The sequence below is a fragment of the Protopterus annectens genome, chromosome 3.part0, assembly GCF_019279795.1.
Source record: "Protopterus annectens isolate FY-2018-M chromosome 3.part0, PAN1.0, whole genome shotgun sequence".
NCBI lineage: Eukaryota > Metazoa > Chordata > Ceratodontiformes > Protopteridae > Protopterus > Protopterus annectens.
This window is the reverse complement of record NC_056731.1, coordinates 1,667,893,505-1,667,919,598: the sequence shown is the minus strand read 5'-3', so window position 1 is coordinate 1,667,919,598 and position 26,094 is coordinate 1,667,893,505. Positions and strand designations below refer to the sequence as shown.

Sequence of the window (26,094 nt, the reverse complement as noted above, 5' to 3'; positions counted from 1 at the left end):
CACCAGTAGATGGAATTTAGATGTGAGGGGTCCCGGGAGGACCCTAATGTCCTTTTCCTTGTCATAAAATGTGCTTCTAAATATTCAAACTGCTCAATGGAGTCTGAAAAGTACCACATTCCCCATTAATCTAAGGAGCAAGCAGTCATGAAGCCTTGTGAGATGGCAAGAAATGAAGTACAGATGGGCAGGGGTAGTCCATGCCTGTGCATGGGCACATGCCAGTTGATGGCTGCATGCAAGCCTTCACAGGCCATGAAAAGTACAGTTGTGTACACTTACCATAAATGTAGATGTTTGAGTGTATTCACTGTTGCAGTCACTACATTTGGGTAATCCTGCTGGGAGGTTGCCCTCAGCCCGCCTGAATTCCAAAGTCTTGGGTCCTGCGTTGGCTGCTGTCACCCCTTCCCTGACGTCAGATCGTCAGGGGTATAAAAGAAGCAGCCAACACCATTTTCTTAAGTTTTTCTTGCCCCAGATGTCAGGTGTCCCCAAAAGGGGTTGTCAAAATTTATAAATGTATAATTACATGCACCAATATAAAATTTATCTTCATCTACAAGCAAATACACCACATAGGTTGTATAAATCAGAGAAGGAAAGAAATTCCATCAGAAGAAAAAGGGGGAAGGTGGGTGGGTAACCCGGACTGCAACAGTGAATACACTCGAACATCTAAATTTATGGGTAAGTGTACACAACTGTACTATGTTCTTCGTGTTTCACTGTTGCAATCATTACATTTGGTAGAGTCCCAAAGCTAAGGTTGGGAGGCTGGAGCTAAACAGCATTAGGAGTGGCTATGAGGCCCTGCAGAACTGCAGTAGCAAAGCCTGCCCTGGATTTAGAGTAGAATGGCAGATGATAGTGCTTTGTAAAGGTGTGCACTGAACTCCCAAGTAGCAGCCTCTAAAATGTCCTTGGTAGGTACTCCCCTGAGAAAGGCTGCTGAAGTGGCTGCAGCTCTGGTAGTGTGGCCTAATGTCCTTAGGTACTGGCTTGCCATGGTGTACATAGCAAAAATGAATGCAGTGGCCTATCCACTTTGAAATAGTCTGCTTTGAGATAGCCTTTCCTTGTGATCCTGCAGCATATGCCACTAGTAATTGCTCTGTCTTTCTAAAAACTTTGGTTCTGTCCAAGTAGAATCTAAGCTGTCTGTGCACGTCCAAAGAATGCAGAATTCTCTCCCCCTTGTTCTGTGGATTTGGGTAAAAGGTTGGCAGGTGAATAGTTTGGTTGAGAGCCACACTGGACACCACCTTAGGCATAAATGTTGGGTTTGTCCTTGGGTTTGTCCTCAGAGAGACCCTGTCTGGATAAAAAATGATAAAAGGTTCCACAGCCATGAGTGCCTGTAGCTCAAACTCGTCTTGCAGAAGTTATTGCTAGGAGCAGAGCTGTTTTCCAAGATAAAAACTTTATATCAGCACTAGCAGCTGGCTCAAAAGGAGGCAGGGTGCGTTTTTCCAAGACATAGTTGAGGTCCCATGCAGGCATTGGTGATCTCCTTGGAGGTCTTAAATTTTTGGCTCCTCTGAGGTACGGCTTTAATAAGGGATGAGAAAAGATTGGTGGCTCTACATTGTAATGAGCCGAAATGGCAGAGGCATGAATTTTAATAGATAAAGATAGGCCTTTGTCCAGCATCTCAGTTAAGTATTGCAAAATCTGAGGAATATTTGGTACAGCTGTATCAGTTCCTTGTTCCTGGTTCCAAGCACAGAATCTCTTCCATTTTCCAGCATAAGATTTTCTAGTACTAGGCCTTCTGGCTTCCAAAATGACATCCATCACAGCTTTATTGAGAGGTGTGTTTTGTATGACTACATTATTCGCCATGCTGTCAGGTTTAAAGGTTTGAGTTGGCTGTGCAGGATCTGACTGTTTTGCTGGGGCAGTAGCTGAGGTATTTGAGGTAAGGTCCAAGCTGGGCACTGAGACAAGCTCCTTAGTATTGGATATCAGTACTGGCAGGACCAGTCTGGGGCAATCAGTATCATCTTTGGCTTCTCCTGTCTGACCTTTAGGAGTACCTTGGGGAGGAGAGTCAGAGAGGGAAATGCATATATTGATAGGTTTTTCCAGCTGAAAGATAGGGCGTCCACTTTCCATGCTTGTCTGTGATAAATCCTTGTGCAGAATCATTTTAGTTGGTAATTGTGAGGGGAGGCAAATAGATCTATGTTCGCGCATCCCCATTTTCTTGTTATCATGCTGAAGACTTGTGGGTCCAGGTGTCACTCATGGGGATCCATCAGGTTTCTGCTTAGTTCGTCTGCCAGAGTATTTTTCCTTCCTGGCAGGAATTGTGCCTGCAGATGTACTCGGTAAGTCAATGCTGTGTTCCACAAAGTCATGGCTAGTCTGCAAAGGGGGTAAAAATGTGTGCCCCCCCCTGCTTGTTTATATACCACATGACCGTGGTGTTGTCTGTTTTTATCAGTAGTTGTCCTGGATGAAGTAGGTCCTTGAAGGCTGTCAGGGCATTTTGAACTGCTAGCATCTCTTTTTGATCGATATGTAGATGCATTTGGTTTGAGGTCAGTGTGTCCTGAATGCATCTTCCTGCCATGTGGGTCCCCCCAGGCATAATCTGATGCATCCATTGTTAGTGTCTGCCTGGCTGGGGGTAATGTGAATGGCTGTCCTTTCTTGTGGTGACAAGCCTTTGCCCACCATTGAAACTCCTGTTGCAGGCAGGGAATGAGAGTAATCATAGTTTCCAGGCTGTGGCAATGTCGAGTCCAAACACCTTTTAGGTACCATTGAAGTTTCCTCATATGCAGTCTTGCATATGGAATTAGTAGGATGCAGGATGCCATGAAGCCCAAAGCCTGCAGAATTTTTCTTGCAGATAATGGGCCTTTGTTGCCAACATTTTGAAATAGGTAGTCAGTTGCCTTTGTTTGTCTGGCGTGAGATAAGCCATCTGGGCAGTTGCATTTAAGCTTGCACCCAGGAATATTATCTCTTGAGAGGGTACTAGTTTTGATTTCTTTCCATTGACTGTGTACCCTAGGCATGTTAGAAGTCTTTTCACAAATGCCAGATGCTGTAGAAGAATGTCCTTGTTCTCTGCTTGAATTAGACAGTCGTCCAAGTAAGGATATATTTGCATTCCTCTTTGTCTGCAGAATGCAATTACTGGTGCCAGGCACTTTGTAAAGACCCTGGGCGCAGTAGATAAGCCAAAGGGCAGTGCAGAGAATTGGCAATGCATTGAGCCAGCCTTGAATCTGAGGTATCTTCTGCATATCTGTCTGATTGGGACATGCAGGTATGCCTCTTTTAGGTCTAAAGTCACAAGCCAAGCATTCTTGCCCAGCATGGGCAGACGCTGCTGCAAAGTCAACATCTTGAATTTTGGTATATCCAGGAATGTGTTCAAAATAGATAGGTCCAGTATTGGCCTCCAGGCCTTGACCTTTCTGGGCACCAAGAGCAGTCGAGTAAAATCCTTGTCCCTGCTCTTGCTCTGGTACTTGTTGAATGGCCCCCATGTCCATGAGGGTTTTTGTGCCTCTGCCCACGGATGTTTTTGGCAGATCTGGCCAGCCGTTTGCCTTTGGCAGGGTATGGAAATGGAACTTGTAAGCCTTGTGACACGATATTTAGGACCCATTTGCCATGGGTTATAATGTGCTAATTTTGCCTCTAAGGGTGCTGCCAGGAGATGTGCTTGGTGCAGGCAGGGGGAAGTCATTGAGACCGTTTCCTGTATGGTTGTGATTTGTCTTCTCCAACTTTGGAGGTAGAAGCCCCCCACTGCTTTGAGCAGTAAGAACCTTGAGCCTGGGATCTGCCTCTAGGGTGTCTGGATCTGCCCCTTTGAGGTCCGTCTGACACAGGAAAGGACCAATTATTTGTTGGCCAGTGTCTATTAAACCTAGGTGGCTGAACTTGTAAAAAATCTTTGACCGTTTGCATAGATTTAGCTTTGTCCTCCATTTTCTTTAACACTTCTTCTGCCTTAACACCAAACAAAGTATCATGCTGTAAAGGTGCATCTAATAATTTAACTTTAACATGATCAGGCAGATTTTGTTCCTTTAACCAAGCATGCCTCCTAATTACAGAACCTGTAACTGCGGCCCTGCAGGAGGCCTCTAATGAATCAAACCCACATTGCAAAGTATGCTTTCCAACTTGTTCAGCTGCATGCAATAAATCCTGCATTTCCTTGTTTTCTGCACATTCAGAGTTTAACAACATTTTCTGTTTAAGCAATGCCATGACAGGTTGCTGATATTTGACAATATGAAACTGACAATTAAAGGCCCTTATAGCCAAGGTCGCAGAAGTGTAAACTTTTTTCCCCATCTATCCAGTGCCCTAGAATCTCTGCCAGAGGGGGTAGGGTTTTTTGCTGCAGAAGCCTTAACTCCTTTGGGACCCTGAGAAATAGTTTCTGGGTCAGCAGCAGGGTTTTTAAAAAGGAATTTATGAGAGTCAGGAACCTTGTAATATCGGTCAGGCTTAACAGGAGCTGGAGGTAAGGAGTCAGGGGTAAGACTAGACTCCGAAAACACATAATCTACAATGTCTAACACAGGAGGGATGGTTAGTGGCTTGTGTTGAGGTAGTAAAAGGAAATCCCTGAGCCTCTTTTTAGATTCTGAAAAATCTTGGCCCTCCCAGTGGAAATGCTCCCTCATGGTATATAAGGTTTCCCCAAAAGAATAGTCCTCTGGAGGAGAAGCTGAAGATACGGATTCTTCAGCATTAGAATCCTCATGGGGGGGGGGGATATTCCTGATTAGAAGAGGAATCAGAAGAAATGGAAATCTGATCTGAAGATTCATAGTCAGTCTCTTGCCTAGGCCTGTTATCAGGAGGGGCATGGGAACCCCTGATTAAGGTAATCAAGTCTTCGGCCATTTTAAGCATCTGTTTTTTGGGCATAGAGGCCTGTCCACGTGGCTCTTGAGTTTGTTTCTTTGCTTTGGAAGGTGCTTTAGTCTTTGCCTTTGAAGCTGAAGTTGGTTTGATGTAAAGATGTTTAGGTCTGAATACACCCACAGAAGCCGGTGCCTGCTCAGCGGCTCTGGACCCATCTGAAGGGATAATATCCGAGGCTCCAATACCTTGAGTTTCCAGCGGCATGGTCTACTCCACGTGGGAGTTGGTAGCGGCCTGCGACTCAAAAGTAGCGGGCGTCAGGGGCTGCGAAAGCACCTCACTGCGGACCGGCGAATGGCTTAGGAGAAGCTTTGCCATCGGTTTTGGGCCTCGGTTGTCTATCTCTTTCCTTTTCTTTGCATTTTTTTGTGAAGTCCGGTAGTCGAATGGCTATCCGATGACATTTCTGGATAATTAAACCGGCGTCCAAAATAGTTTAAAGCAAAATCATAACAACGCTTAATAGTGTGTTGGTTAAATCTAGCACAAAAAAGACAACCAGAAACATTGTGATCAGGGCCTAGGCAAGGAATACAGTAAGAATGAAAATCCTTATGAGGTATTTGCTTCCCACAAGAAATACAATTATTAACTTTTTCTGACATCGGTCTGGAGCAAGAAAAAAGTTTCCCCAATGGGGTACTTAGATCTGAAACTAGAACACGAAAATCTCAGGAGTCGGCCGACCGGCACTTGCAAACTACTTCTGCTTCGGGCACCGCGCGGTAAGAAAGACTGAAGAAAACGGTGTTGGCTGCTTCTTTTATACCCCTGATGACCTGACGTCAGGGAAGGGGCAATAGCAGCCGACGCAGGACCCAAGACTTTGGAATTCAGGCCGGCTGAGGGCAACCTGCCAGCAGGATTACCCAAATGTAATGACTGCAACAGTGAAACACGAAGAACATCCATATTCCCTAGGGGTGCTATACTGCACTTGCAACCTGAACTGCCATCAGACATCAAAAATCTGTCTGGTGATCAGGCCTTTTATTCATTAGCCTCAGTAAGGACAAATCAATTGGTGCCCCCCAACAGGGACTAGCTAACCCTACTGAGCCCAAGTGGACAATCCTAGGAGGGAAGCAGCCACAAATTTCTAAATCCTTAACTAGGTGACACAAGAGGATGCCCCCCCTTGGATCAGGCTGAAAGATCGGAGGCTCCACCTGATCAATCAGGAGTATGTGCTGCCAATACACTAAGATACAACCCTCCCCCCACCTCAAGATGGTAGCTAGAGACATACTTACACATGTCCCCAGTTCCTCAGTAATGCAAAGGCTCAAATCTTCTAAGGCAAAGACAAACTTAGTACATTTTTAAAATTAATTTCACCTTTGCAAAGTCTAAAGCCTAACTACACTCTCAGTTTCTAACATTCTAAGGATGTGCTGACTGATTACTGTATGAAATACTGCCTGAATGATCCTTGATCAAGATGCTCCCAAACACTGCCATGTTTTCAATCAAGACTCATGCCAACAGCTTTCTCTCTTTCACTACTGGGTGACAGACAAGGCTGAATCACTGGTGCCTAACTGTCATGCTCTTATACACAAGTACAGGGACTGCAGTTGCATATCTTCACTGATAATCTGATAGTTACACATATACCACGTTGTTCAGACATGCAAAAGTAAGAATTTCACCTGAAGACACCTAGGACTGCAATCCAAACTGTGCGAGATGCTAGTCACTCAAGATGAGTGTTTTTATACTTGGTAGGTGACATCATGCCATGCATTAGAATGAGCATATACACATTCATAAAAAATGGGATCTTCTAGAAATTTATCAACTTCTGATTGTTGGACAGAATGAACACAACTTAGCATCCATCAAGTACAGTTCCTCATTTTTCCCCAAGGACTTGAATTAAAGAAAACACCCAGGGCCATAGAACAGTATGTACAAACAATACATAGCAGGAACTAAGTGACAATCAAGCACAATGTAATCAACAGGCCTGAACAATATGGAAAAAAATTCAGGAGTAATAAGCACTTTATACTCTAGTCTATACTACGTAAATATATTCCCAAGGTCTAATTCACATCTGTCTTATAAAGGACAACCTCAAAAGCTTATACTGTTTTGCTTCCTTGGCTTATAACCTATTCTTCGGCTAACCTCTCAACCTTAGTATCACATTACATCCTTCTCCCTTCTCAATACATTTTAATGTTACTGTACATACTACTATATCTTTGGTACGTTAGTTTAAATTTTTGTAATACATTAAGTTGCAACTACACCTACTTCTATATCAGTGATGTCTTTGCGCGTATCGTTTGTATTTGTTTTATATTTTTGTATTATTTTGTGTGGAGCTTTTCTCCCCGGGCCTCTGCTGAAAATGGGCTCCAGCCCAGCCAGACACTTCCGGTAAACAAATGTTAAATAAAAAACAAATAAAATAATTAAAGAGTCTGTATCTGAGTAAATATTACCGGTTTCGGAAAGTAAATGACTACATTCAGGAATGCACACAAACCTAGACACATGTTGAGAGAGAAAACAGAAATCAAAAACATCGTGAGCCTAAATGTTAATGAATGAAAAGAATTATTATCCTGATCGTCTTAATACTTGCAACTAAAACAAAACATATGTATTTTACTCTTCAAATCCTGAGGGGGAAGCAAATCTGTGAGGTGCAGTGTAAACCTCCTTGGTCTGAACCAAAAAAGGTTTTCCTCAACAGCAAAATAGTAGTTTCCGAGTACAGGCAGAAGAGTAAGAAAGAAAAGTTGTGTAAAATCTTACCATAACCATAGATATCCTTCTCTTCCATGTTGCAGTATTCTGCACATGGGTTTACCCATCAGTCTTGTATATGTACGGCCAGTATCCAAAAGCTTTCAGTCCCTTTGTGGTGCGTGAGATGTCTGACGTGGACGAGAGTTTGCGGGCCTTAAAGGTGACGTCTACACACAGCAGCCCCTGTCGGAGCAAGTCATGTAAGGGCAATGCCATATCACTGCCATTCAGAAAGGGAAGTAATTAGCTGACAAGAGGGGAAGGAAGGTGGGAAGGAATACTGCTACATGGAAAAGGACATCTATGGTTATGGTAAGATTTTACACAACTTTGCTATGTCCCTCTATTCCCATGTTGCAGTATTCTGCATATGGGTGAGTGCCAAAGCTCACTGAGGATGGGGTGGTGGTCTAGAGGCAGACTCCAGGAATCCATGAAGGATAGCCCTGGGGAACTCTGCTCTGGATCTGGAGATGAAGACCTGTTTGGAGTGTTTGGTGAAGGTGTGGATCGAGGACCAAGTACCAGCTTCCAGGATAGCAGAGGTATCCAGACCCTTGAAGAAGGCTCCTGAAGATGCCACTGCTCTTGTGGAATGAGCTTTAACTGTACCCTGCAGGGATTTACCACGGAATTGGTAGCAGAAGGTAATGGTTTGGATACCCAAGTAGAAATAGTCTGCTAAGTATACAAAAAGCTGGTCAGCCTGTCTGATAGACTTGGTGTTGTACAAGTAGAATCTGACTTGCCTGTGGACATCCAGGGAATGCAGCACTCTGTCTCTTTGTGGGTTTGGGAAAAAACAGGTAACTTTATGGCCTAATTGAGAGGTCACTGACTACCTTGGGCATGAAAGACGGGTTTGTCCTGAGGGCAACCCTGTCCTTGTGGAAAACTAGGAAGGGAGGAGTAGTTTGGACATTCTCCTGGCTGAGGTGAGGGCCACTAATAGAACAGTTTTCCAGGTACAGTGCTTTAATGAGGCTTTGTCTGCTGGCTCAAAGAGAGGTAGAGTAAGCTTCTCTAGCACATAGTTGAGGTCCCAAGGTGGGGGAATTGGTTTCCTGGGGGGGCCTAAGGTGCAATACTCCTTTGAGGAAGAGATTGCAAGGGATTCTGGATGCTAATGGGGATCCAAAAGCAGGCAAGCTGAAATAGCAGACAGATGGGTTTCGATGGATGAGTATGCCAGTCCAGTCTGCAGTAGCTCACACAAATAAGACAGCACTAGAGGGGGTTTGTTGAGAAGCGGATCCAACTGTCTTTTAAGACACCAAATAGTGAATCGTTTCCACTTGGAGAGATATGATTTTCTAGTATTTGGTTTCCTGGCCTCCTGCAGGACACTGAGCATGTCCCTCATTGTAAAGGTGCCTAAATGGGATCAGAATCAACCACAGGGTAAGGTGCAGAATCTGCCACTGTGGATGGATTTGTGGCCCCTTGTTCTGTGTGAGAAGGGTTCACTCTGGGGGGTAACTTGTGGTGATTGCCCTTGGACAAGTGTAGGAGTAAGGGGAACCAGTGCTGTCTGGGTCAGCAGGGAGTCACCAGCAAGATTTTTTGGGTTGTCCTGTTGAATTTTCAGCAGGACCTTCTGAATGCGTGGGAATGCATATAGCTATTTCGCCTTCCGTGAAATTGAGAAGGCATCTGCTGCCAGTGCCTGTGGTTCGGGTGTCCTGGTGCAAAAGCCAGGTAGTTGCCTGTTGATGGTGGAGGCAAACCGGTCTACTTGAGGTATACCCCCACCTGTGGACCAGATCCAGGAAGACATCTCTGTGCAGCATTCATTCGTGGTTGTTTGTGTTGGTTCTGCTCAAATAATTTGCCTGTTTGTTGTGGAGAGAGGGAGTGAAGGTCACCTGCTGGGAGATTCCCTGTGAATTAGCCAATTTCCAGACCAAAAAGGCTAGCCTGCAGAGCAGGTAGGACTTGGGCCCTCCCTGCTTGTTGATATATCACAGAACGGTGGTGTTGTCTTTTGGCATTGATGTGTTCTGATTTGAGGATTTGTCCACAGGACCTGCATCTGTTGCAGTCAACCCCATACAGTGAAGCACCAGGAGAAGATGTTCTGTCAAGGAGCTCAGGTTTTGAGGCCTCCATGAGATCGAACAATGTCTTGTGTTGGTTGAAGATGGGATTGTGGAAGGTTTATCTGAAATCCTAGTGACTGTAGTAGGGTCACCACAAACCAGGTGCTCTGGGTGAGGTGGAACCAAGAATCTTAAATATTTCCTGTGGGAGGGCCTGATTGGGATGTGGAGATAGGCATCCTTTATATCTAATGTAGCCAGGAATCCTTGTGGAATAATAAGAGGAAAAAGGGCTGGCAGGGTCATCATTTTGAAGGTAGGGACCTTTAGGAAGAGGTTGAGACAGGAGAGATCTAGAATGTCTGCAGAGAAAGGGACTCTTTATATTACCACAGAAGGAGGGGGTCAAGACTTGGCTTCTAATAAACTGAGTTTTGGAAGGATAGTTTCTATGAAACTTGGGAAATGGTGAGACCAGTAAATGTTTAAGGTCCTGCATTTCTTTACCTTTCTGTTGTAGAGATTTAAAGAAGTCTGCCACCTTAGAGCCAAAAATTGCAGCATTGTCCAGAGGGGCATCAGTGAGCTTTGCCCTGAAACCACCTGGCACGGGTTGTAAGTGAAGCCAAGAGTATCTGCGTAAGGCAAATGCTGATGCTGCTGACCTGGTAGAGGAGTCAGCAGCATCGTAACTACGCTTGATAAGAGTGTCTAATGACCTGGGATCAGAGATCCAGGAGAGAGGGCAGCGCTGCTTTGGCAGAAGAGTCTGGAATATCTACCATATGTTTGTTAGCAGATTGTAAGAGGGACAATGTACACTTGGCCATGTGGGTCTGATAGTTTGTGGCTCTAAAAGCCAAGGTAGCAGAAGTATAAATCTTTTTGCCCAACCTTTCCATGGTCTTGCTGTCTTTGTCAGCAGGAAGAATGGTAGTAGTGGGCAGGAGCTCGGAAGCTTTGTCAGTGGCAACAGATACAGTGGCAGGATTAGCTTGTGGGCACTTCATCAGATGTTTGGCAGTGTCAGGTACTTTGTAAAGCCTGTCAGGTCTGCGTGGGGCAGGAAACTGTGAATCCGGGTTCAAAGATGCAGAATAAAAGGAATCTAGAAAGGCAGGCAGGATGGGGGGGAACAGCAGATGGGCTAGGGGTTTCCATTTCCATACCTCGTTTGTACCTCAGACATTTCTGTGGATTCCCATTTAAAGTGTTCTTCATCCTGCTGATTGTTTCAGTGAAGGTCAATTCTTCAGCTGGGGAACCAGGGTCCAGTGACTCTTCCACTGGAGAACCATACCTCAATGCAGAGTAAAGTTGAGAACTGTAGAAAAGAGATTCCTGATACCTCAATGCAGAGTAAAGTTGAGAACTGTAGAAAAGAGATTCCTGAGAGGAATCTGAAAGGACCTCCTCTTTCCTAGAAGCTGGATCAGTAGGCAGAGGCCTAGGGCTCAGGAGAAGAGAAGTGGAGGCAGTAACAGCTATGGTAGGCCTCAGTGCCATGAAGGCACTGAAGAGGCATGCTTTCTGTAGAGGGAGATGCATTTCCTCTGTTCCCTTGTTTTAAGAGGGCCTGTGGACGTCTGTCTAGAAACTGGCGACTGCAAGGGATCGTAAGGGACAGACGGCTCCTCAGTAAATGCAGGTTCCCCCAGCATTGGTTAGCAGCACTGAAATAGTCTCTGCAGATGTGGTCACGCCTAAGGATGGTGCAGCGTCCTTAGAGGTACCTGCGACCTCCGAAGTGGCAGATCTGGAACCCGATCTTGGAACCAGGCCTACGTCGACCAAGGGTTGGGAATAGGCCGGAAGAGGCTCAGCAGCAGACGAAGGCCGTAAGGTCTTGGCATTCCTTTTAGGCGGTTCTGAGGAGGCGTCCAAAGAGCCCTCCATCCAAAGCGTTAGCCGTTTCAGACATTGGTTTCAAGGTACAGATTTAGCGCACTGAAGCGACTACACAAAGTTTTCAGTACGAACACCTGGCAGATCGGGCAGGCCTTATCGTTTTGCGACTGCCCTAAACAAAAAAGGCACTTGTGTGCGTCCTTATGAGGGATATGGCAACTGCACTGACACTTGTCCTTTCTGGATGACATGAACAAGCAAAATTTAAATATGAAGGACTGAAAAGGTCCTCAATGGGGGTACTTATCTGAAAAAACGAATTTGACGTCAGTGGTAACACCACCTGGCATACGACTGGCGGCTGAAAAGTTCTGAAGGCTGGTGCGTGCCGACGTCAACTTTATGGCATACAAACTCTCGTCCACATCAGACGTCTCACACACCACAGAGGGACTGAAAGCTTTTGAACACAGGCCGCACATATGTGAGACTGAAGGGTAAACCCATATGAAGAATACTGCAACATGGGAATAGAAGGACATCAGGGTTGACCAGTCTGAAAGGCCTGAAGGGTTGAGAAAAGGCCTTGGGCAAAGATAAATCAGTCATGTTTACTTGACTTCTGACTGGATAATGGAATAGAGGGGGGAGATATACATTTTGTATTGGGTACACTTATGGGGAAAAACAAGATGCATGATCCTAGAGGTGGAAGCGGAATACCTAACTTCCATTAGACAGCCCTGAACATTCTCATGAACAACGGGCTGATGAATACCACTTCCACTCTCAGTGAAAAGTAAAACATGTTCAGAACAAGAATTCAAATGGGAATCCTTGTAAGGAATCAGACACCCAGAGCCACACTTAGCTCTTCCCTGACAGATGCAAGAAAATTTCTCACAAAAAATTATTGAATAAAGGAAGGGTCTCCAATGGAGTACTTTATTTGTCTGAGTCACTGTACTGAAGACGACTGAAAAAGATGACTACATGTGTAGCTGACAGAAGTCTGCATGCATGGACTAGCTGCAATAAAGTTCTGAGTTTCAAGCATATCTATATGTCTTAACACATCAGCTTCAGTTTAGGGTGGACATACAGCATATGAGGAAGGAGACTGAGCTTTGTAGACTGGTAAGACATGCAGGTATGTTAGAAGATGAGTCCCATTTATGAGTACTGCAACAGTGATTTTGCAAAGAACATGTATTGTGACTTTTCCTTCTTGAATACCCAAATATCTGATATCTCTTCAGATTTAAAAGTACTTCAAGTAATACACAGAATCAGACAATTGGCTTGTTTGAGCTATTCTAGTTTCACTAGCAACACAGTGGCACTTTAAAATAACACTTCTATGGTAACAAAGAAAAACATGAGAAAATGTTAAAATGTTTTGTGACAAAATAAGAAAATATATCACAACAACTTTCAGAAGAAATACGTATCAAAATGCACAGCAAAGCTTCTGATGCAATTTTACAGTTAGCTACTTAATTTTGCAAAATCTAAGTAGATGAAGTCATCAATTTAATGGCAATAGATCCAAGACTAGTATGGCAAGAATAAATCCTTGACAATTACTTAAAATGAGCTGGAAAATACAATAATTAATTCTGCTCAACTTGATGGTTCCTCACTATTCCTGTAGTGCAACTGCTGAGCATCTTCTCAGACACAACTTACCTGCCCATCACTGTCTTTAATTGCCATTAAAACTGGGGTCTCTTGCTCCACCATTGAACGGTACAGAGTTTTTATACTCATGCCATGTCTTGAAGTGCTGTAGATGAGTGTCCATGGGTACCCAACTGTCCTTGGTGGGAGGTGCTTTGCAAGCTGAAAAAGGAATACAACACGATAACAGACTTCACCAATACATCAATCATCAATAAGTAAATTACATAATTCCGCAGAATAAGCAGTATTTTAATTCACATGACAATACTCAGATAAGTATCTATTTCATTGGGCAGATAAAATATACCTGAATAAGTGGCAGTCAGGTGAGCTATTCAACTACTCAAAGTAATGGTTGATCTACAAAGGCTATGGGTGAATAACCAGTCTCCCTTACCCTGGTGATAGTGAAGGCAGGTAAACCACCTGTAAGTATATACAAGCTGAATGTTTGATGTTTTACTCGAATAAAACAAAGCGCTCATCCATCTCCACAATAAAGGATTTTTAACTGAGTGAGAGTTCAGCACATTCTTTGCTAAACAGTGCTCTAACATGGATTTTTACACAGTGGCACTCTATTTTAGCTTCCATCAGCATATTTACCTGCCTTCACTCTCCCCAGGGTAGGGGAGACTAGTTAAAGCTTAGGTTACAAAAGGCTACAACCTTAAGTCCACCTCAGGACTAGCTTCTTATCTAGTGTTTTGCTTTAATTTGTCCCTTCCGAAGTGAAGGTAGGGCAGTGCACATTTTTCCTCCTGTTTGGGTGGCTCCCAGATCTTGCTTTGAAACAAGCTGTAAATGTCAAGATGCCTATCAGTGACTGGAGATTTCAGAGTACTAAACAACCCTTACCCAACCAGATAAAGGCTGTCAGCTCCTCCCCCCAAGGAGTGCTGCAATCCATACCTCTTGACTGTTGAGCACAAGAAATCTGGACAAAGCCAAAAATAATGCAGTACCAAAAGGTCTAAAATCAGGGACAGATGCTAATACTGTCTTTACAAGCTTACAAAGTAGATAGTATAACAGGTTTTGCATTATCATGCATTTTCTGAAGGATATAAAGTCTGAAACTCAAATAGCCATCATTATTTAGTGACTTCAGTCCTCAATGATTTTCCAGAACTCCAGACATTTTAGGAGGAACAGACTAAAAATAAAAGTCAAAAATCTGGACAGTCGAGAGGTATGATGCATTCCATTAGAATGCTCCAACAGAACACATTAATCGGTTCTTGCTGTGAAGAAATCCAGAACAATAACAATAAAATGTTAAGAACTAAAATGCATAAAAGACTCATAAGTTCTGACCCAAAATACAAAGGACAGAAAACCTAAAAATGTAATTGTGCCTATTTTATTTTTACAATATAATAGAAACGTAAATTATTCCCAATATGGTCTAGAGAAAATCCAAAACATATGCATACAATAACCACTGTAACAGGAGGAAGCCACTCAGTGGCAGATCTCAACATTAGTCAAGGATACACAAGACATACCAACAGGATGATGTTAGCACATTTATTTATTTATTTACATTTGTTGACCGGGAGTGTCCGACTGGACGTACGTCCATTTTCAGCAGAAGTCCAGGGAGAAAAGCTCCACAGTTAAAATAAACAGACAGTAGTTACATTGGATTACATAGCGATTAACAATTTAACATAGCAGTTACTTACAACATATTTACAGATGAAGAACATAGTACATCAGTAGACAACTAGAAACTTTATCTGTGAAGTACATAACAGACATTAACAAATGTTACAATAACAAGTTCCTACTGTATAATAAGTACTAGGCTTATGAGCATCTGAGCTTGCTATAACCAAGGTAGTTAGTGGAGTGGAAAGAAAGGTAGTGGTTGGATGGGGTGGGTGATATTAGAGTGGGAGTTGCAAGGGCATAGCCAGCATGTTTTTAGGTGCGCTTTTAGTAAAGTTTTGAAGTGGGTGCATGATGGTATGGAGGTAATTGTGGGTGGGAGGGAGTTCCATAATTTGGCTATGGTGCAAGAGAATAGTGCTTCACCAGCAGAGTTATTGGCTTTAGTGATCTGCAAGTGATTTTTGTTGCTGAATCTTAGTGGTCTGGTGGTGCGATAGGGTTGGAGTAGATTCTGGAGGGATGGGACATTTAGTGGATGGTTTACTAGTTTGTGGGCGAGTGAGAGTTGATACCATTGAAGGAGGTGAAGGAGTTCAAGCCAGCCCAGTTCAGCAAGTGAGAGACAGTGGTGACTACGGTAGGATGCCCCTGTGGCGAATTTGGTGATTTTGTTGTAGCAGGTCTCTAGCTTGTTTAGATCGCATTGCCTTAGGTTGGTATATATTGGAGAGGCATAAAGTAGGGTGGAGATAAGGTGGGAATTTGCTACTGAAATCTTTGCTGCTTTGGTGAGAAGTTGCTTATTTCTGTATAATGCTCCTAGTTTTTTGTGGACTTTTTTTACGGTCATGGATATGTGAATGTCAAATTTTAGTTTATTGTCTATTTCCACTCCTAGCAATTTGGTGTGTTCAGTTGGGTATATAATGGTGTTGTCTTTTGCTGTGATGTTAAAGTGAGAATTGTTTTGTGCATGTTTGGTGGGTTGGAAGAGGAGTAGTTTAGTTTTGTTTGGGTTGAGTATTAATTGGGCATCGGATAACCAAGTTTCAACAGAGGAAAAGGCTTCCTGTGTGACTTTTTGCGGTTTGGGTAGGGACTGGGCTGAGCAGATGATGGTTGAGTCATCTGCGTATTGTGAGTGTGCCATGTTTGGTGGCAGAGGCTAGATTATTGGTGAAAACAGAGAATAGTAGGGGTCCAAGGATGGATCCTTGGGGAACCCCTATGGAGACAGGTAGTTGGGGAGATATGTCATTCTGCCATACAACGGATTGTTGGCGGTCAGACAGGTAACTCTGAAACCAGTTGGTGACTGATTGAGAGAAGGATAGGTTATTGAGGACAGAGATAAGTTGTTTGTGTGGGACCATGTCAAATGCTTTAGATAGGTCTAGGAATGTAGCAGAGGAGAGATGGCCATTGTTTTTATGCTGAAGGATAGTGTTAGTAAAAGAGAGTAAGGCAGTGGTGGTGCTATGGTTTGGTTGGAAACCATGCTGAGTATTGGAAAGGAGGTTGTTAGTAAGGACGTAGTCCGAGACCTGAGAGTGTATGCATTTCTCTAGTATTTTGGAGAGTGGAGAAAGAATAGCTATGGGGCGGTAACTGGTTAGTTCTGTGGAGGGTCCACCTTTGTGGAGGGGAATTATATGTGATACTTTCCACAGTGTGGGAATGTAACTTTCTGACAGAGATTGGTTAATCAAGATGGATACTGGGTAGGCCAGAGCATCAGCTGCGATTTGGAGGTATTCACTTGGGAGGTTGTCTGCTGCTAATTTGGTGGGCTTAAGTTTAGTTGAGCTTTTTTATGCTGGAGGTAGGTACAGGAAAAAAAGAGAAGGCAGTGGGGAGATTACTAGTTGAAGGTGTGGGTTGGAGGGAAGGGGGGTTGTGTTGTTTAGCTAGCGATAGTATGGTTTGTGTGAAGTGTGTGTTGAATGAGGTAGCAATATTTTCTGAGGAGTGAGGGATGTTAGGAGGAGGGGTACTGACTTTACCTGGGTGGAGGATGGAGTTTATGGAGGACCAGAATTGTTTGGGGCTGTGTTGTGAGGAGTCTAGGGCAGACTGGTAGTATTGGAATTTGTCCTGTTTTATTAGCTTTTTGACTCTATTGCGTAGTTCTAGGAATTTCTGTCTAGTTGAGGGGTTTTGGTTTTGCGCCAGTGCTCCCTGGCTTTATCCCTGTTTTTCATTTCTGACTTAGTGGTTTTCTGTAGCCATGGGGAGGGTTGTGCTTTGGTTCTGGAAAGTCTTATGGGGACATGGTAATTAAGGATGCTCAGGAAGGTAGTATTAAAAAATTCAACTGCGTCATCAAGACTGAGGTACTTTAGAGAATGCCAGTTACATTCTTTGAGGGATGAGATGAATGTGAGTGGGTTAAAGTTTAGTTTTTTACGTATTTGACGGTAGATGACAGGTTTAGCTTGGTATAGGTATTTTTTGAGTAGGAATGTTGGGGAGTGATCACTGAGGCTATCTGATAAGCAGCCTGTTATATATGACTGGGGGCTCTTACTGACTAGTATCCAATCCAGGGTAGTGTGCTTGCTGGAGTTTTTATTTATCCTGGCTGGCGACTGGACTAGTTGGGTGAAGCCATGAAGGTTTACATGATGGGTTGGATAGTTGCCAGAACAGGATTGCCAGTCAATACTGAAATCACCTAAAATTATAGTTTCTTGGGGGAGATGGTGGGTAAGACCAGGTGAGGAGGTTTTCTAGTGGAGGGATGTTTTGGCCAGGTGGGAAGTAGCATCCAATTATGTTGATGGTTTTGTTTTGGTTTATTTTGAGGTTGATATATATTATTTCCTCATTGCCTATTTGTGGAGCTGATGATTTTAAGATCTGGATGTTTAGATGCTGTTTAAATATTATAGCTAAACACCCTCCTTTCTTGTTTAGCCGGTCTACTCTTAGTTTGCCGTAACCTGTAGGGAGTATTTCCTCACTGGTAATGTGAGGTTTTAGCCAGGTTTCTGTCAGGATGACTATATCTGGGGAGTACAAAGTCTATGGTGGCATGGAGTTCATGGACTTTGTTGGATACACTTCTAATATTTAGGTAGTAGAATTAAGTCACTTGGCTTTCTATTGGCTGAAATATGGGAGAAGTTGTGGTTTCTAGTCTGATTATGAGGATTGGAGTTGGAAATGGTAGGGCCAGGGTTGGGGTGGATGTCTCCACTTAGGACTAGTTTTGATATGCATGAGGTTATTAGTTTTCTCAGTTTCTGAATGTGTTTGTTTATAAGGGAAACTTTATGATTGTGCTCTGTGGGTAATAGGTATGGTGGGAGAGTTACTATGTTAAGCTGCAGGGATGCTTTGAGTAATACAGTTGGTAGAATATGTGGGGGGTGCATAGGGATGGTTCTTGAGTTGGTGGGAGGGGAGCTGAATGAGGGTGAGACATGAGTGGTGGTGTGAGTAGTAGTGATGGAGCTTTGTTAGGATGTAAGATATGCAAGGAGAGTGCATGCAGTGAGCATAGGTAAGGTATGCTTGTACATGTTAGTTGAGGAGGTGTGACAGTAGTGGGAAGATGGAGGAGGTAGTGTTGGGTTAGCGCTGTGGTTGGCTATTGGAAAGATGGGAGGGGTTTGTGAGTGTAATAAAGGTGGGACCACTGGGGGCGGGAGGGAATAGGGGGCAGGGTGGGGAGTGAAGCAGGTAGAGGCCCTGTTAGCTGCTCTTATGAGGGGGCTGGAAACAATCAGGTAACAGAGTTAACTGATAAATGAACATATGATAGTGACAAGGGTGGTTGTAGTTTTAAAAATGGTGCCTGCCACAGGTAATATTTATTAACTTTGGGATTGTCTTAAGGTAATAAACAGGGAAACAAGGGTGTGAGCAGGCAGTTCTTTGTACTGCTGCTAATGAGCCAAAGCAAAGACAAGTTTGTGTTTAAGAAACAATCACAATTGACAAAGGACTGCTCTGAAACTGTAAGTCATTTCTTAACCATTTCTCAGGTGGAAAAACAGGATAACCTTGTATCAGTAGGCTACTGTGGTCTCAGTTTAAATTAACAAACACACAGTATTGATCAGATATGGATACTATTTGCTAACAGAAGGGAATAAGAGAGAAAGTGGAAGATAAGTGTGCGTGTGTGGGCGGGGGGCTGCTTACAAGCCAAACCAGAGTGCTCTCCAGGGGAAAATGAATATTGGCTCAAACAGGTAGACACATACTCAAAGTTACTTTAGCTGTTTGCAGACAGTTCAGACCCGGACTGCACTTTTCTTATAAGAATGATAAAGGTGGTACCGCAGTTGAATACTTAAGAGTGGTGTTAGGTCTAGAAAAAGATAGTAAAGGTATATTAGAACACATTATAGTACATCAAGAATCTACTGCATCTGGGCTACCTCACAGAATGAGCACATATCCAGTACATCCAAGTTCAAAGCCTCACTGTATGATTAAATGTTGGAATGAATTTTAAGCCATGAAAATTAAACCTCCTGGAAGGACTTCTAGTATGGCATGGAATGAGTTGCAGCAACAGCTTTGTGGCTCCCTGTAACAGGAGAGTTTTGTAAGCAACTTAAGTATAGTTATGTAAAATCTTACCATAATGGTAGATGTCCTTCACTTCACTGCTGCAGTATTCCTAACGTAAAGGATCTCTTGCCAAGAATAGTCCATTGTCTGGCCAGTATACAAAAGCCTTTAGTTTCTACAGGTGCTGTACGTCACGCGTATGCTTCCCAAGCAAAATGTAGGGCATAAAGGTCACGTATGGATGCACACACTTCAGAACTGAAAAGCACAAGGATGAACAGAATGCCTCTAAAGATCAGGAGGAAAATGTGCATCCAGAAGCAGAAAAGAGAAAAGAAGAACTCTTGGCCAGGAGGGCAAGGAGAACAGGCAAGAAAAGGGGATGCAATAGGGAGGGAACAAATACTGCAACAGTAAAGAGAAGGACATCTACTGTCATGGTAAGATTTTACCCAACTGCACTATATCCTTCAATACCACTGTTGCAGTATTGCTAACATAAGGGAGATTATAAAAGCTCAAGAGAAAACCTGGGAAGAGGATGGCAATGAAGAACCCTCAAGAAACCATGTATGATAGCCCTGGCAAAGCCAGCTCTACCCCAAGAGATAATACCCAACTTATAATGCTTAGTGAAGGTATGGACAGAAGACCAAGGAGCAGCCTCAAGAATGGATTTGGTATCCAGCCCCTTGAAAAAAGCACTAGATGAAGTAACAACTCTGGTAGAGTGAGCCTTTACTGAAGAGGAAAGGCATTTGCCACGAAAGGAATAACAAAAGGAAATGGCTTTAGAAATCCAGGAAAATATGGTCTGCTTAGAAACAGCTAAACCCAAAGACCTGGGTTGAAAAGAAACAAAAAAACTGCTCAGATGTGCGAATATCCGGAGTTTTATCCAAATATCTGAGCTGTCTAAGCAAATCCAAGGTGTGAAGAACCTTCTCACTGGCAGACTCCGGAGAAGGAAAAAAAGGAAGGCAAATGAATAAATTGATTACGAGACAACTCACTGACCTCCTTGGGGATAAAAGGATTAGTACGAAGAGACACCCTGTCCCTGTGAAAAACTGAGAAAGGAGGAACAACCATGAGAGCCTTAAATTCAGAAATCCTCCTGGCCAAAGAAAGAGCCAAAAGAAAAACAGTCTTCCAAGTACAATGTTGTAAAAGGAAGCTGAAGCAGCATGCTGAAAAGGGACCAAAGTAAATTTTTCAAGAACAAAACTGAGATCTCAGGAAGGTGCAATAGTCTTCTTGGGAGCCTAATAAAAAGGATGCCTTTTAGTAACTGTTTGATCTCAAATCTGGAGGGCAGAGGAGGATTCAAGGGCAGACAAGCAGAACTCGCTGATACGTGACCTTTAACTAAAGAATATGCCAACCCAGCATGGAGCAGATCACACAAGTAACAGAAGGTGAGAGCAACTTCTGCAGATAGAGACCATGATGGTGAGAGAGGCACCAAACAAAAAAATCTCTTCCATTTGGACCAACATGATTTACTGGCAGTGGGCTTCCTGGCCTCCTGCAAGACCTTAAGCACATGCTCAGAAAAAAGTGCTTAAAAGGAATCAAAACCCTATCACCCACAGCATCAGTTCAAGAGTGGACAAGTGAGGCTGGATAACAGACCCCTTGTTTTGTAAGGTCCACCTGGTAAACTAACTTGTAGTGACTGCCTCCGGCCAATTTGAGAAAGAAGGGGGAATTCAATGCTGTCTGGGTCAAAAGTGCGTCACCAGCAAACTTTTGGGAGAGTCCTGCCATATGCAATACTCTCAGAAGCAGTGGAAGGGGGAGGGAAAGCACACATAAACATCCCCTTCCAAGGAAAAGACAGGGCATCCACTTTCAAAGCCAGAGGACTAGAGACTGTGGAATAGAAAAGAGGCAGTTGTCTGTTCAGAGGGGAGGCGAAAAGGTCTGATGAATACCCCACTGGTGGGCTATGTCCAGTAAAGCATCTCTATGAAGCATCCATTTGCGAGCTTGCATGCTGGACCTGCTCAGAGAGTCTGTCACTAGATTGAGCTCTGAGGGAATGTAGACAGCCTGAACAGTCATTTGATACTTGACAGCTAGATCCCACACCTGAACAGCTAGCCTGCAAAGAAGGTAAGATCTTATACCCGACAGCTTGCTGGCATACCAAATCACTGTGGCATCGTCTGTGAAAACTCTGAAGTGCCCGGGATGAAAGACGACATGAAAAGCCTGAAGAGAAAGAAGCTGAGCCCTTACTTCTTTGATGATGTTCCCTGACCTCTGATGAAGAGGCCAGAGACCCAGAACCTTCAGAGAGCCGAAGGCAACTTCCCTATCTGAGGCATTTGTAAAGACCTCTTGAGTCGGGATTGGAGACTGGAAAGGAAGCCCTTGGTTGAGAAAAAGTTGTTGAGTCCACCACTGAAGCTCGAGCTTGAGACAGGGAAAGAAGAGAATGAAGAAGTCCAGGGAGTGGCAATGTTGAAGCCATAGTGAGTTGAGGAACCACTGAAGTTTTCTCATATGGATCCTAGCCAGAGGTAGCATGGGAATGGTGTTGGCCACAAACAGAGGACCTGGAGAAAGTTCCTGGCCATGTCCAAATTCAGAGGAAGAAGAGACTGGAAAAAGGTAATCAGAGATAGGGCCTTGAGGGCAGGCAAAGATGCCAGCATGGGAGATGGTCTGGATCTCACAACTAAGGAAAACATGATCCTTAGAAGAAGTCAAGACTGATTTTTTTAAAGTTTATGGTGAACCCAGGACTCTACAGAAGGGAAATTGTAAACTGAAGACCCTAAAGCACAGCCTCCGAAGATGAGGCCTGAATGAGCAGATCATCCAGATGAGTAAAGATCTGCATTCCTCTCATCCTGCAAAAAGCAATTACAGAAGTGAGACATTCGGTGAATACTCTTGGGGCAGCAGAGAAACCAAAGGGCAAAGCACAGAACTGAAAATGCAAAGCAGAAAAATACAGTTTTGTACCTACCATAAATGTAGATGTTTGAGTGCTCATACAGCTGCAGTCATTACAGATGGGTTATCCTGCCATCAGGTGGGTCCTCGGTCGGCCGAATTCCAAAGTCTAGGTCCAGCGTCGGTTGTCGTCGCTTCTTCCCTGACGTCAGTGCGACAGGGGTATAAAAGAGGCAGCCAACGCCATTTTCTTCAGTTTTTCTTGCCCCAGATGTCAGGTGCCCCCAGAAGGAAGGCAAAACAGTAGTTGCAAGCAAATACACCATAAAAGAATACCCCAAATAGGTTATATGATAAAGGTGTTTGTCATAAGGCCTGTCCTAAGAGGGGACGGAGGGGGAGTAACCTGGACTGCAGCTGTATGAGCACTCGAACATCTACATTTATGGTAGGTACAAAACTGTACTATGTTCATCGTGCATACAGCTGCAGTCATTACAGATGGGTAGAATCCCAAAGCTAAGTAAGGGTGGCAGGCACTAAGTGGAACTAGGAGGAGCGAGGATGCCCTGCAGGACTGCTGTGGCAAAGCCCACTCTAGATTTTGAGTATATTGGTAGGTGGTAGTGCTTGGAGAAAGTGTGCACTGAACTCCAAGTGGCTGCTTCCAAAATGTCCTTGGTAGGGACCCCCCTGAGGAAAGCTGCAGAGGTAGCTGTGGCCCTGGTGGAGTGGGATCGGATGTATGCAGGCACAGATTTTCCATTAAATGAACAACAAAAGCGTATGCAGTGGGCTATCCATTTTGAAATTGTCTGTTTGGAAATAGCCTTTCCTTGAGCACCTGTAGCATAGGACACAAGGTGTTGCTCAGATTTCCTGAATGGCTTTGTACTGTCCAAGTAATAACAAAGTTGTCTGTGAATGTCCAAGGAATGTAGTAGTCTCTCCCCTTTGTTCTGTGGATTTGGATAAAAGGTAGGCAAGTGGATAGTCTGAGTCAAAGCTACACTGGATACTACCTTTGGCATGAAGGTAGGGTTGGTTCATAAGGAAACTCTGTCCTGATGGAAAATGGTGAATGGTTGCACAGCCATGAGGGCCTGCAGTTCCGAAACCCTGCGTGCATAGGTGATAGCCAGAAGGAAGGCTGTTTTCCATGACAAGTATTGCAGCTCTGCTGAAGAAGCCGGCTCAAAAGGAGGCAGGGTCAGCTTTTCCAATACGAAGTTGAGGTCCCAAGCTGGAACTGGTCCAACTGAAAGAGAGGGCGTCCACTTTCCAGGCCTGTGGATGATAGGTCCTTGAACAAATTTTTTTCAACTGGTAATTTCTGTGGGTAGCAAATAGATCTATGTCTGGCTGTCCCCATGCCTGAGTTATCTTTGAGAAAACTTGAGGATGCAACTTCCATTCGTGTGGATCTGTCATATTTCTGCTTTAGGTTGTCTGCCAGTTTGTTTTCCTTCCCTGGCAAGAATTGTGCCTGTAGTTGAATTTGCAATTCCAGTGCTGTGTTCCAAAGGGTCATAGCTTGCCTACACAGAGGGTATGAATGAGTTCCCCCTTCTTTGTTTATGTACCACATGACTGTGGTGTTGTCTGTCCTTATCAATAGCTGGCCTGGATGCAGTAGGTCTTTGAAGGTCATAAGAGCATTTTGCACGGCTAGCATCTCCTTTTGGTTGATGTGTAGGTGCTTCTCTTTTTGGGACCATTTTCCCCTGAATGCACTGATCTGCCATGTGTGCTCCCCAGGCGTAGTCTGAGGCGTCCGTTGTGATGATCTGAGTTGCTTGAGGTACACAGAAAGGGAGACCTGTGTTTCTTTGGCATGCTTGAGCCCACCACAAAAATTCCTTTTGAAGGCATGGAATGAGTGGTATAATTGTTTCCAAGCTGTGGCTGTGTTGAGACCATAAGTTTTTTAGGTACCATTGTAGTTTCCTCATATGCAGCTTTGCACATGGGATTAGCAGGGTGCAAGATGCCATGAATCCCAGAGCCTGCAGGACTTTCCTTGCAGTTAGTCTGGTGAAAGTTGCCATTTTGCTGAAGTATTGAGACAGTTGCCCTTGTTTGTCTGGTGTGAGGTAGGCCATCTGGGTGGTTGTATTTAAGCTGGCACCCAGGAAAATTATCTGTTGAGAAGGTATTAGTTTTGATTTCTTTTTGTTCACTGTGTATCCCAGGAAGTTTAACAGTTTTATTACAAACGCCAGATGCTGCAATAGAATGTCCTTGCTGTCCGCTTGGATCAGGCAGTCGTCCAGATATGGGTAGATTTGTATTCCTTGTAGTCTGCAGAAGGCAATTACTGATGCCAGGCATTTCGTAAACACTCTGGGCAGTAGATAAGCCAAAGGGCAATGCAGAGAATTGGTAATGGGTTGAACCTGCAAGAAATCTGAGGTATCTTCTGCAATCTTGTCTGATAGGGACATGCAGGTATGCCTCCTTGAGGTCCAATGTTACCAGCCAAGACTCCTTGCCCAGCATGGGAAGTAGCTGCTGTAATGTGAGCATCTTGAATTTTGGCACCTGTAGATATGTGTTTAGGATGGATAGGTCTAAGATAGGTCTCCAATCTTTGTCTTTCCTTGGTACCAGGAAGTCTGGAATAAAAACCTTGACCTTGTTCTTTTGCAGGTACCTCTTGAATCGCTTTCATATCCATGAGAGCGGAAATTTGTCTTTGTGCCTCTGCCCTTTGATTTTGTGGCAGGTTTGGCATGCCTCTCATTTTTGGAAGGGTGTGAAAGTGGAACCTGTAGCCTCTGTCTATAATGTCCAGAATCCATTTGTCTTTGTAACAATATGCCAGTTTTTTGAAAATAATGCCAGTTTTCCGCCCAAAGGTGCTGCCATTAAAGCTTTGCTTGGCAGGCATAGGGGGAAGTCACTGTGTCCATTTTCTAAATGACTGTGATCTATCTTCTCCACCTCTTGGGGTTGGTGCTTGCCACTGTCTTGCTCTATAAGATCCTTGAGGTTGTCCTCTACCCCTTGGGCGTCTGTATCTGCCCCTTTGATGTCTGTCCGTGGCTGGAAAGGACCAATTTTTTGAAGGCCAGTTTCTGCTGAAGCGTGGAGGTTGTACCTGCAGGAAATCTTTCACTGTTTGCATAGATTTCGCTTTTTCCTCCATTTTCTTTAGTACCTCCTCAGCTTTAACACCAAACAACACATGTTTTTGAAGCAGTGCATCTAATAACTTTACTTTGACATGATCTGGTAAGGTTTGTTCTTTGAGCCAAGCATGTCTTCGTATAACAGACCCCATGACAGCAGCTCTACATGAGGCCTCTAAAGCATCAAAACCACACTGCAAAGTATGTTTACCCACTTGCTCTGCACCATGCAACAAATCCTGCAACTCTTTCAAATCTGGTTGTTCAGTTTGTGTCATTTTGCTTTTTAACTGGGATAACAAAAACTGTTGGTACTTTAACATATGGAATTGACAGTTTAATGCCCTCATGGTTAAAGAGGCAGATGTATACACCTTTTCCCCCACCTGTCTAATGCTCTAGAATCTCTCTCTGAAGGTAAAGGGTTTTTAGCAGTAGAGGCCTTTATTCCCTTGGGACCCTGTGAAATAGTTTCTGGGTCAGCAGTATGGCTTTTATAAAGGAACTGGTGAGAATCAGGGACCCGGTAATACCGGTCTGGTTTAACAGGGGCTGGAGGTAAAGAATCTGGATTAAGGCTGGCTTCTGCGTACACATCCTCCAAAATATCTAAAACAGGAGGGATAGCCAGGGGCCTATGCTGGGGGAGCAGTAAAAATTCCCTGAGCCTTTTCTTG

The 26,094-nt window shown here is 43.9% G+C and overlaps 1 protein-coding gene across 6 annotated transcripts in view; it reads right to left on the bottom strand.

The window, feature by feature from the left end:
* OXR1 (oxidation resistance 1) overlaps window positions 1-26,094 on the bottom strand; it is a 4,227,902-nt gene that overhangs the window by 258,687 nt on the left and 3,943,121 nt on the right. For all 6 annotated transcript variants that reach the window (XM_044065701.1, XM_044065702.1, XM_044065703.1 and 3 more), the window contains one exon: window positions 13,245-13,397. In XM_044065701.1, the coding sequence (XP_043921636.1) occupies window positions 13,245-13,397 (153 nt within the window). The remainder of the gene's footprint in view (window positions 1-13,244; window positions 13,398-26,094) is intronic.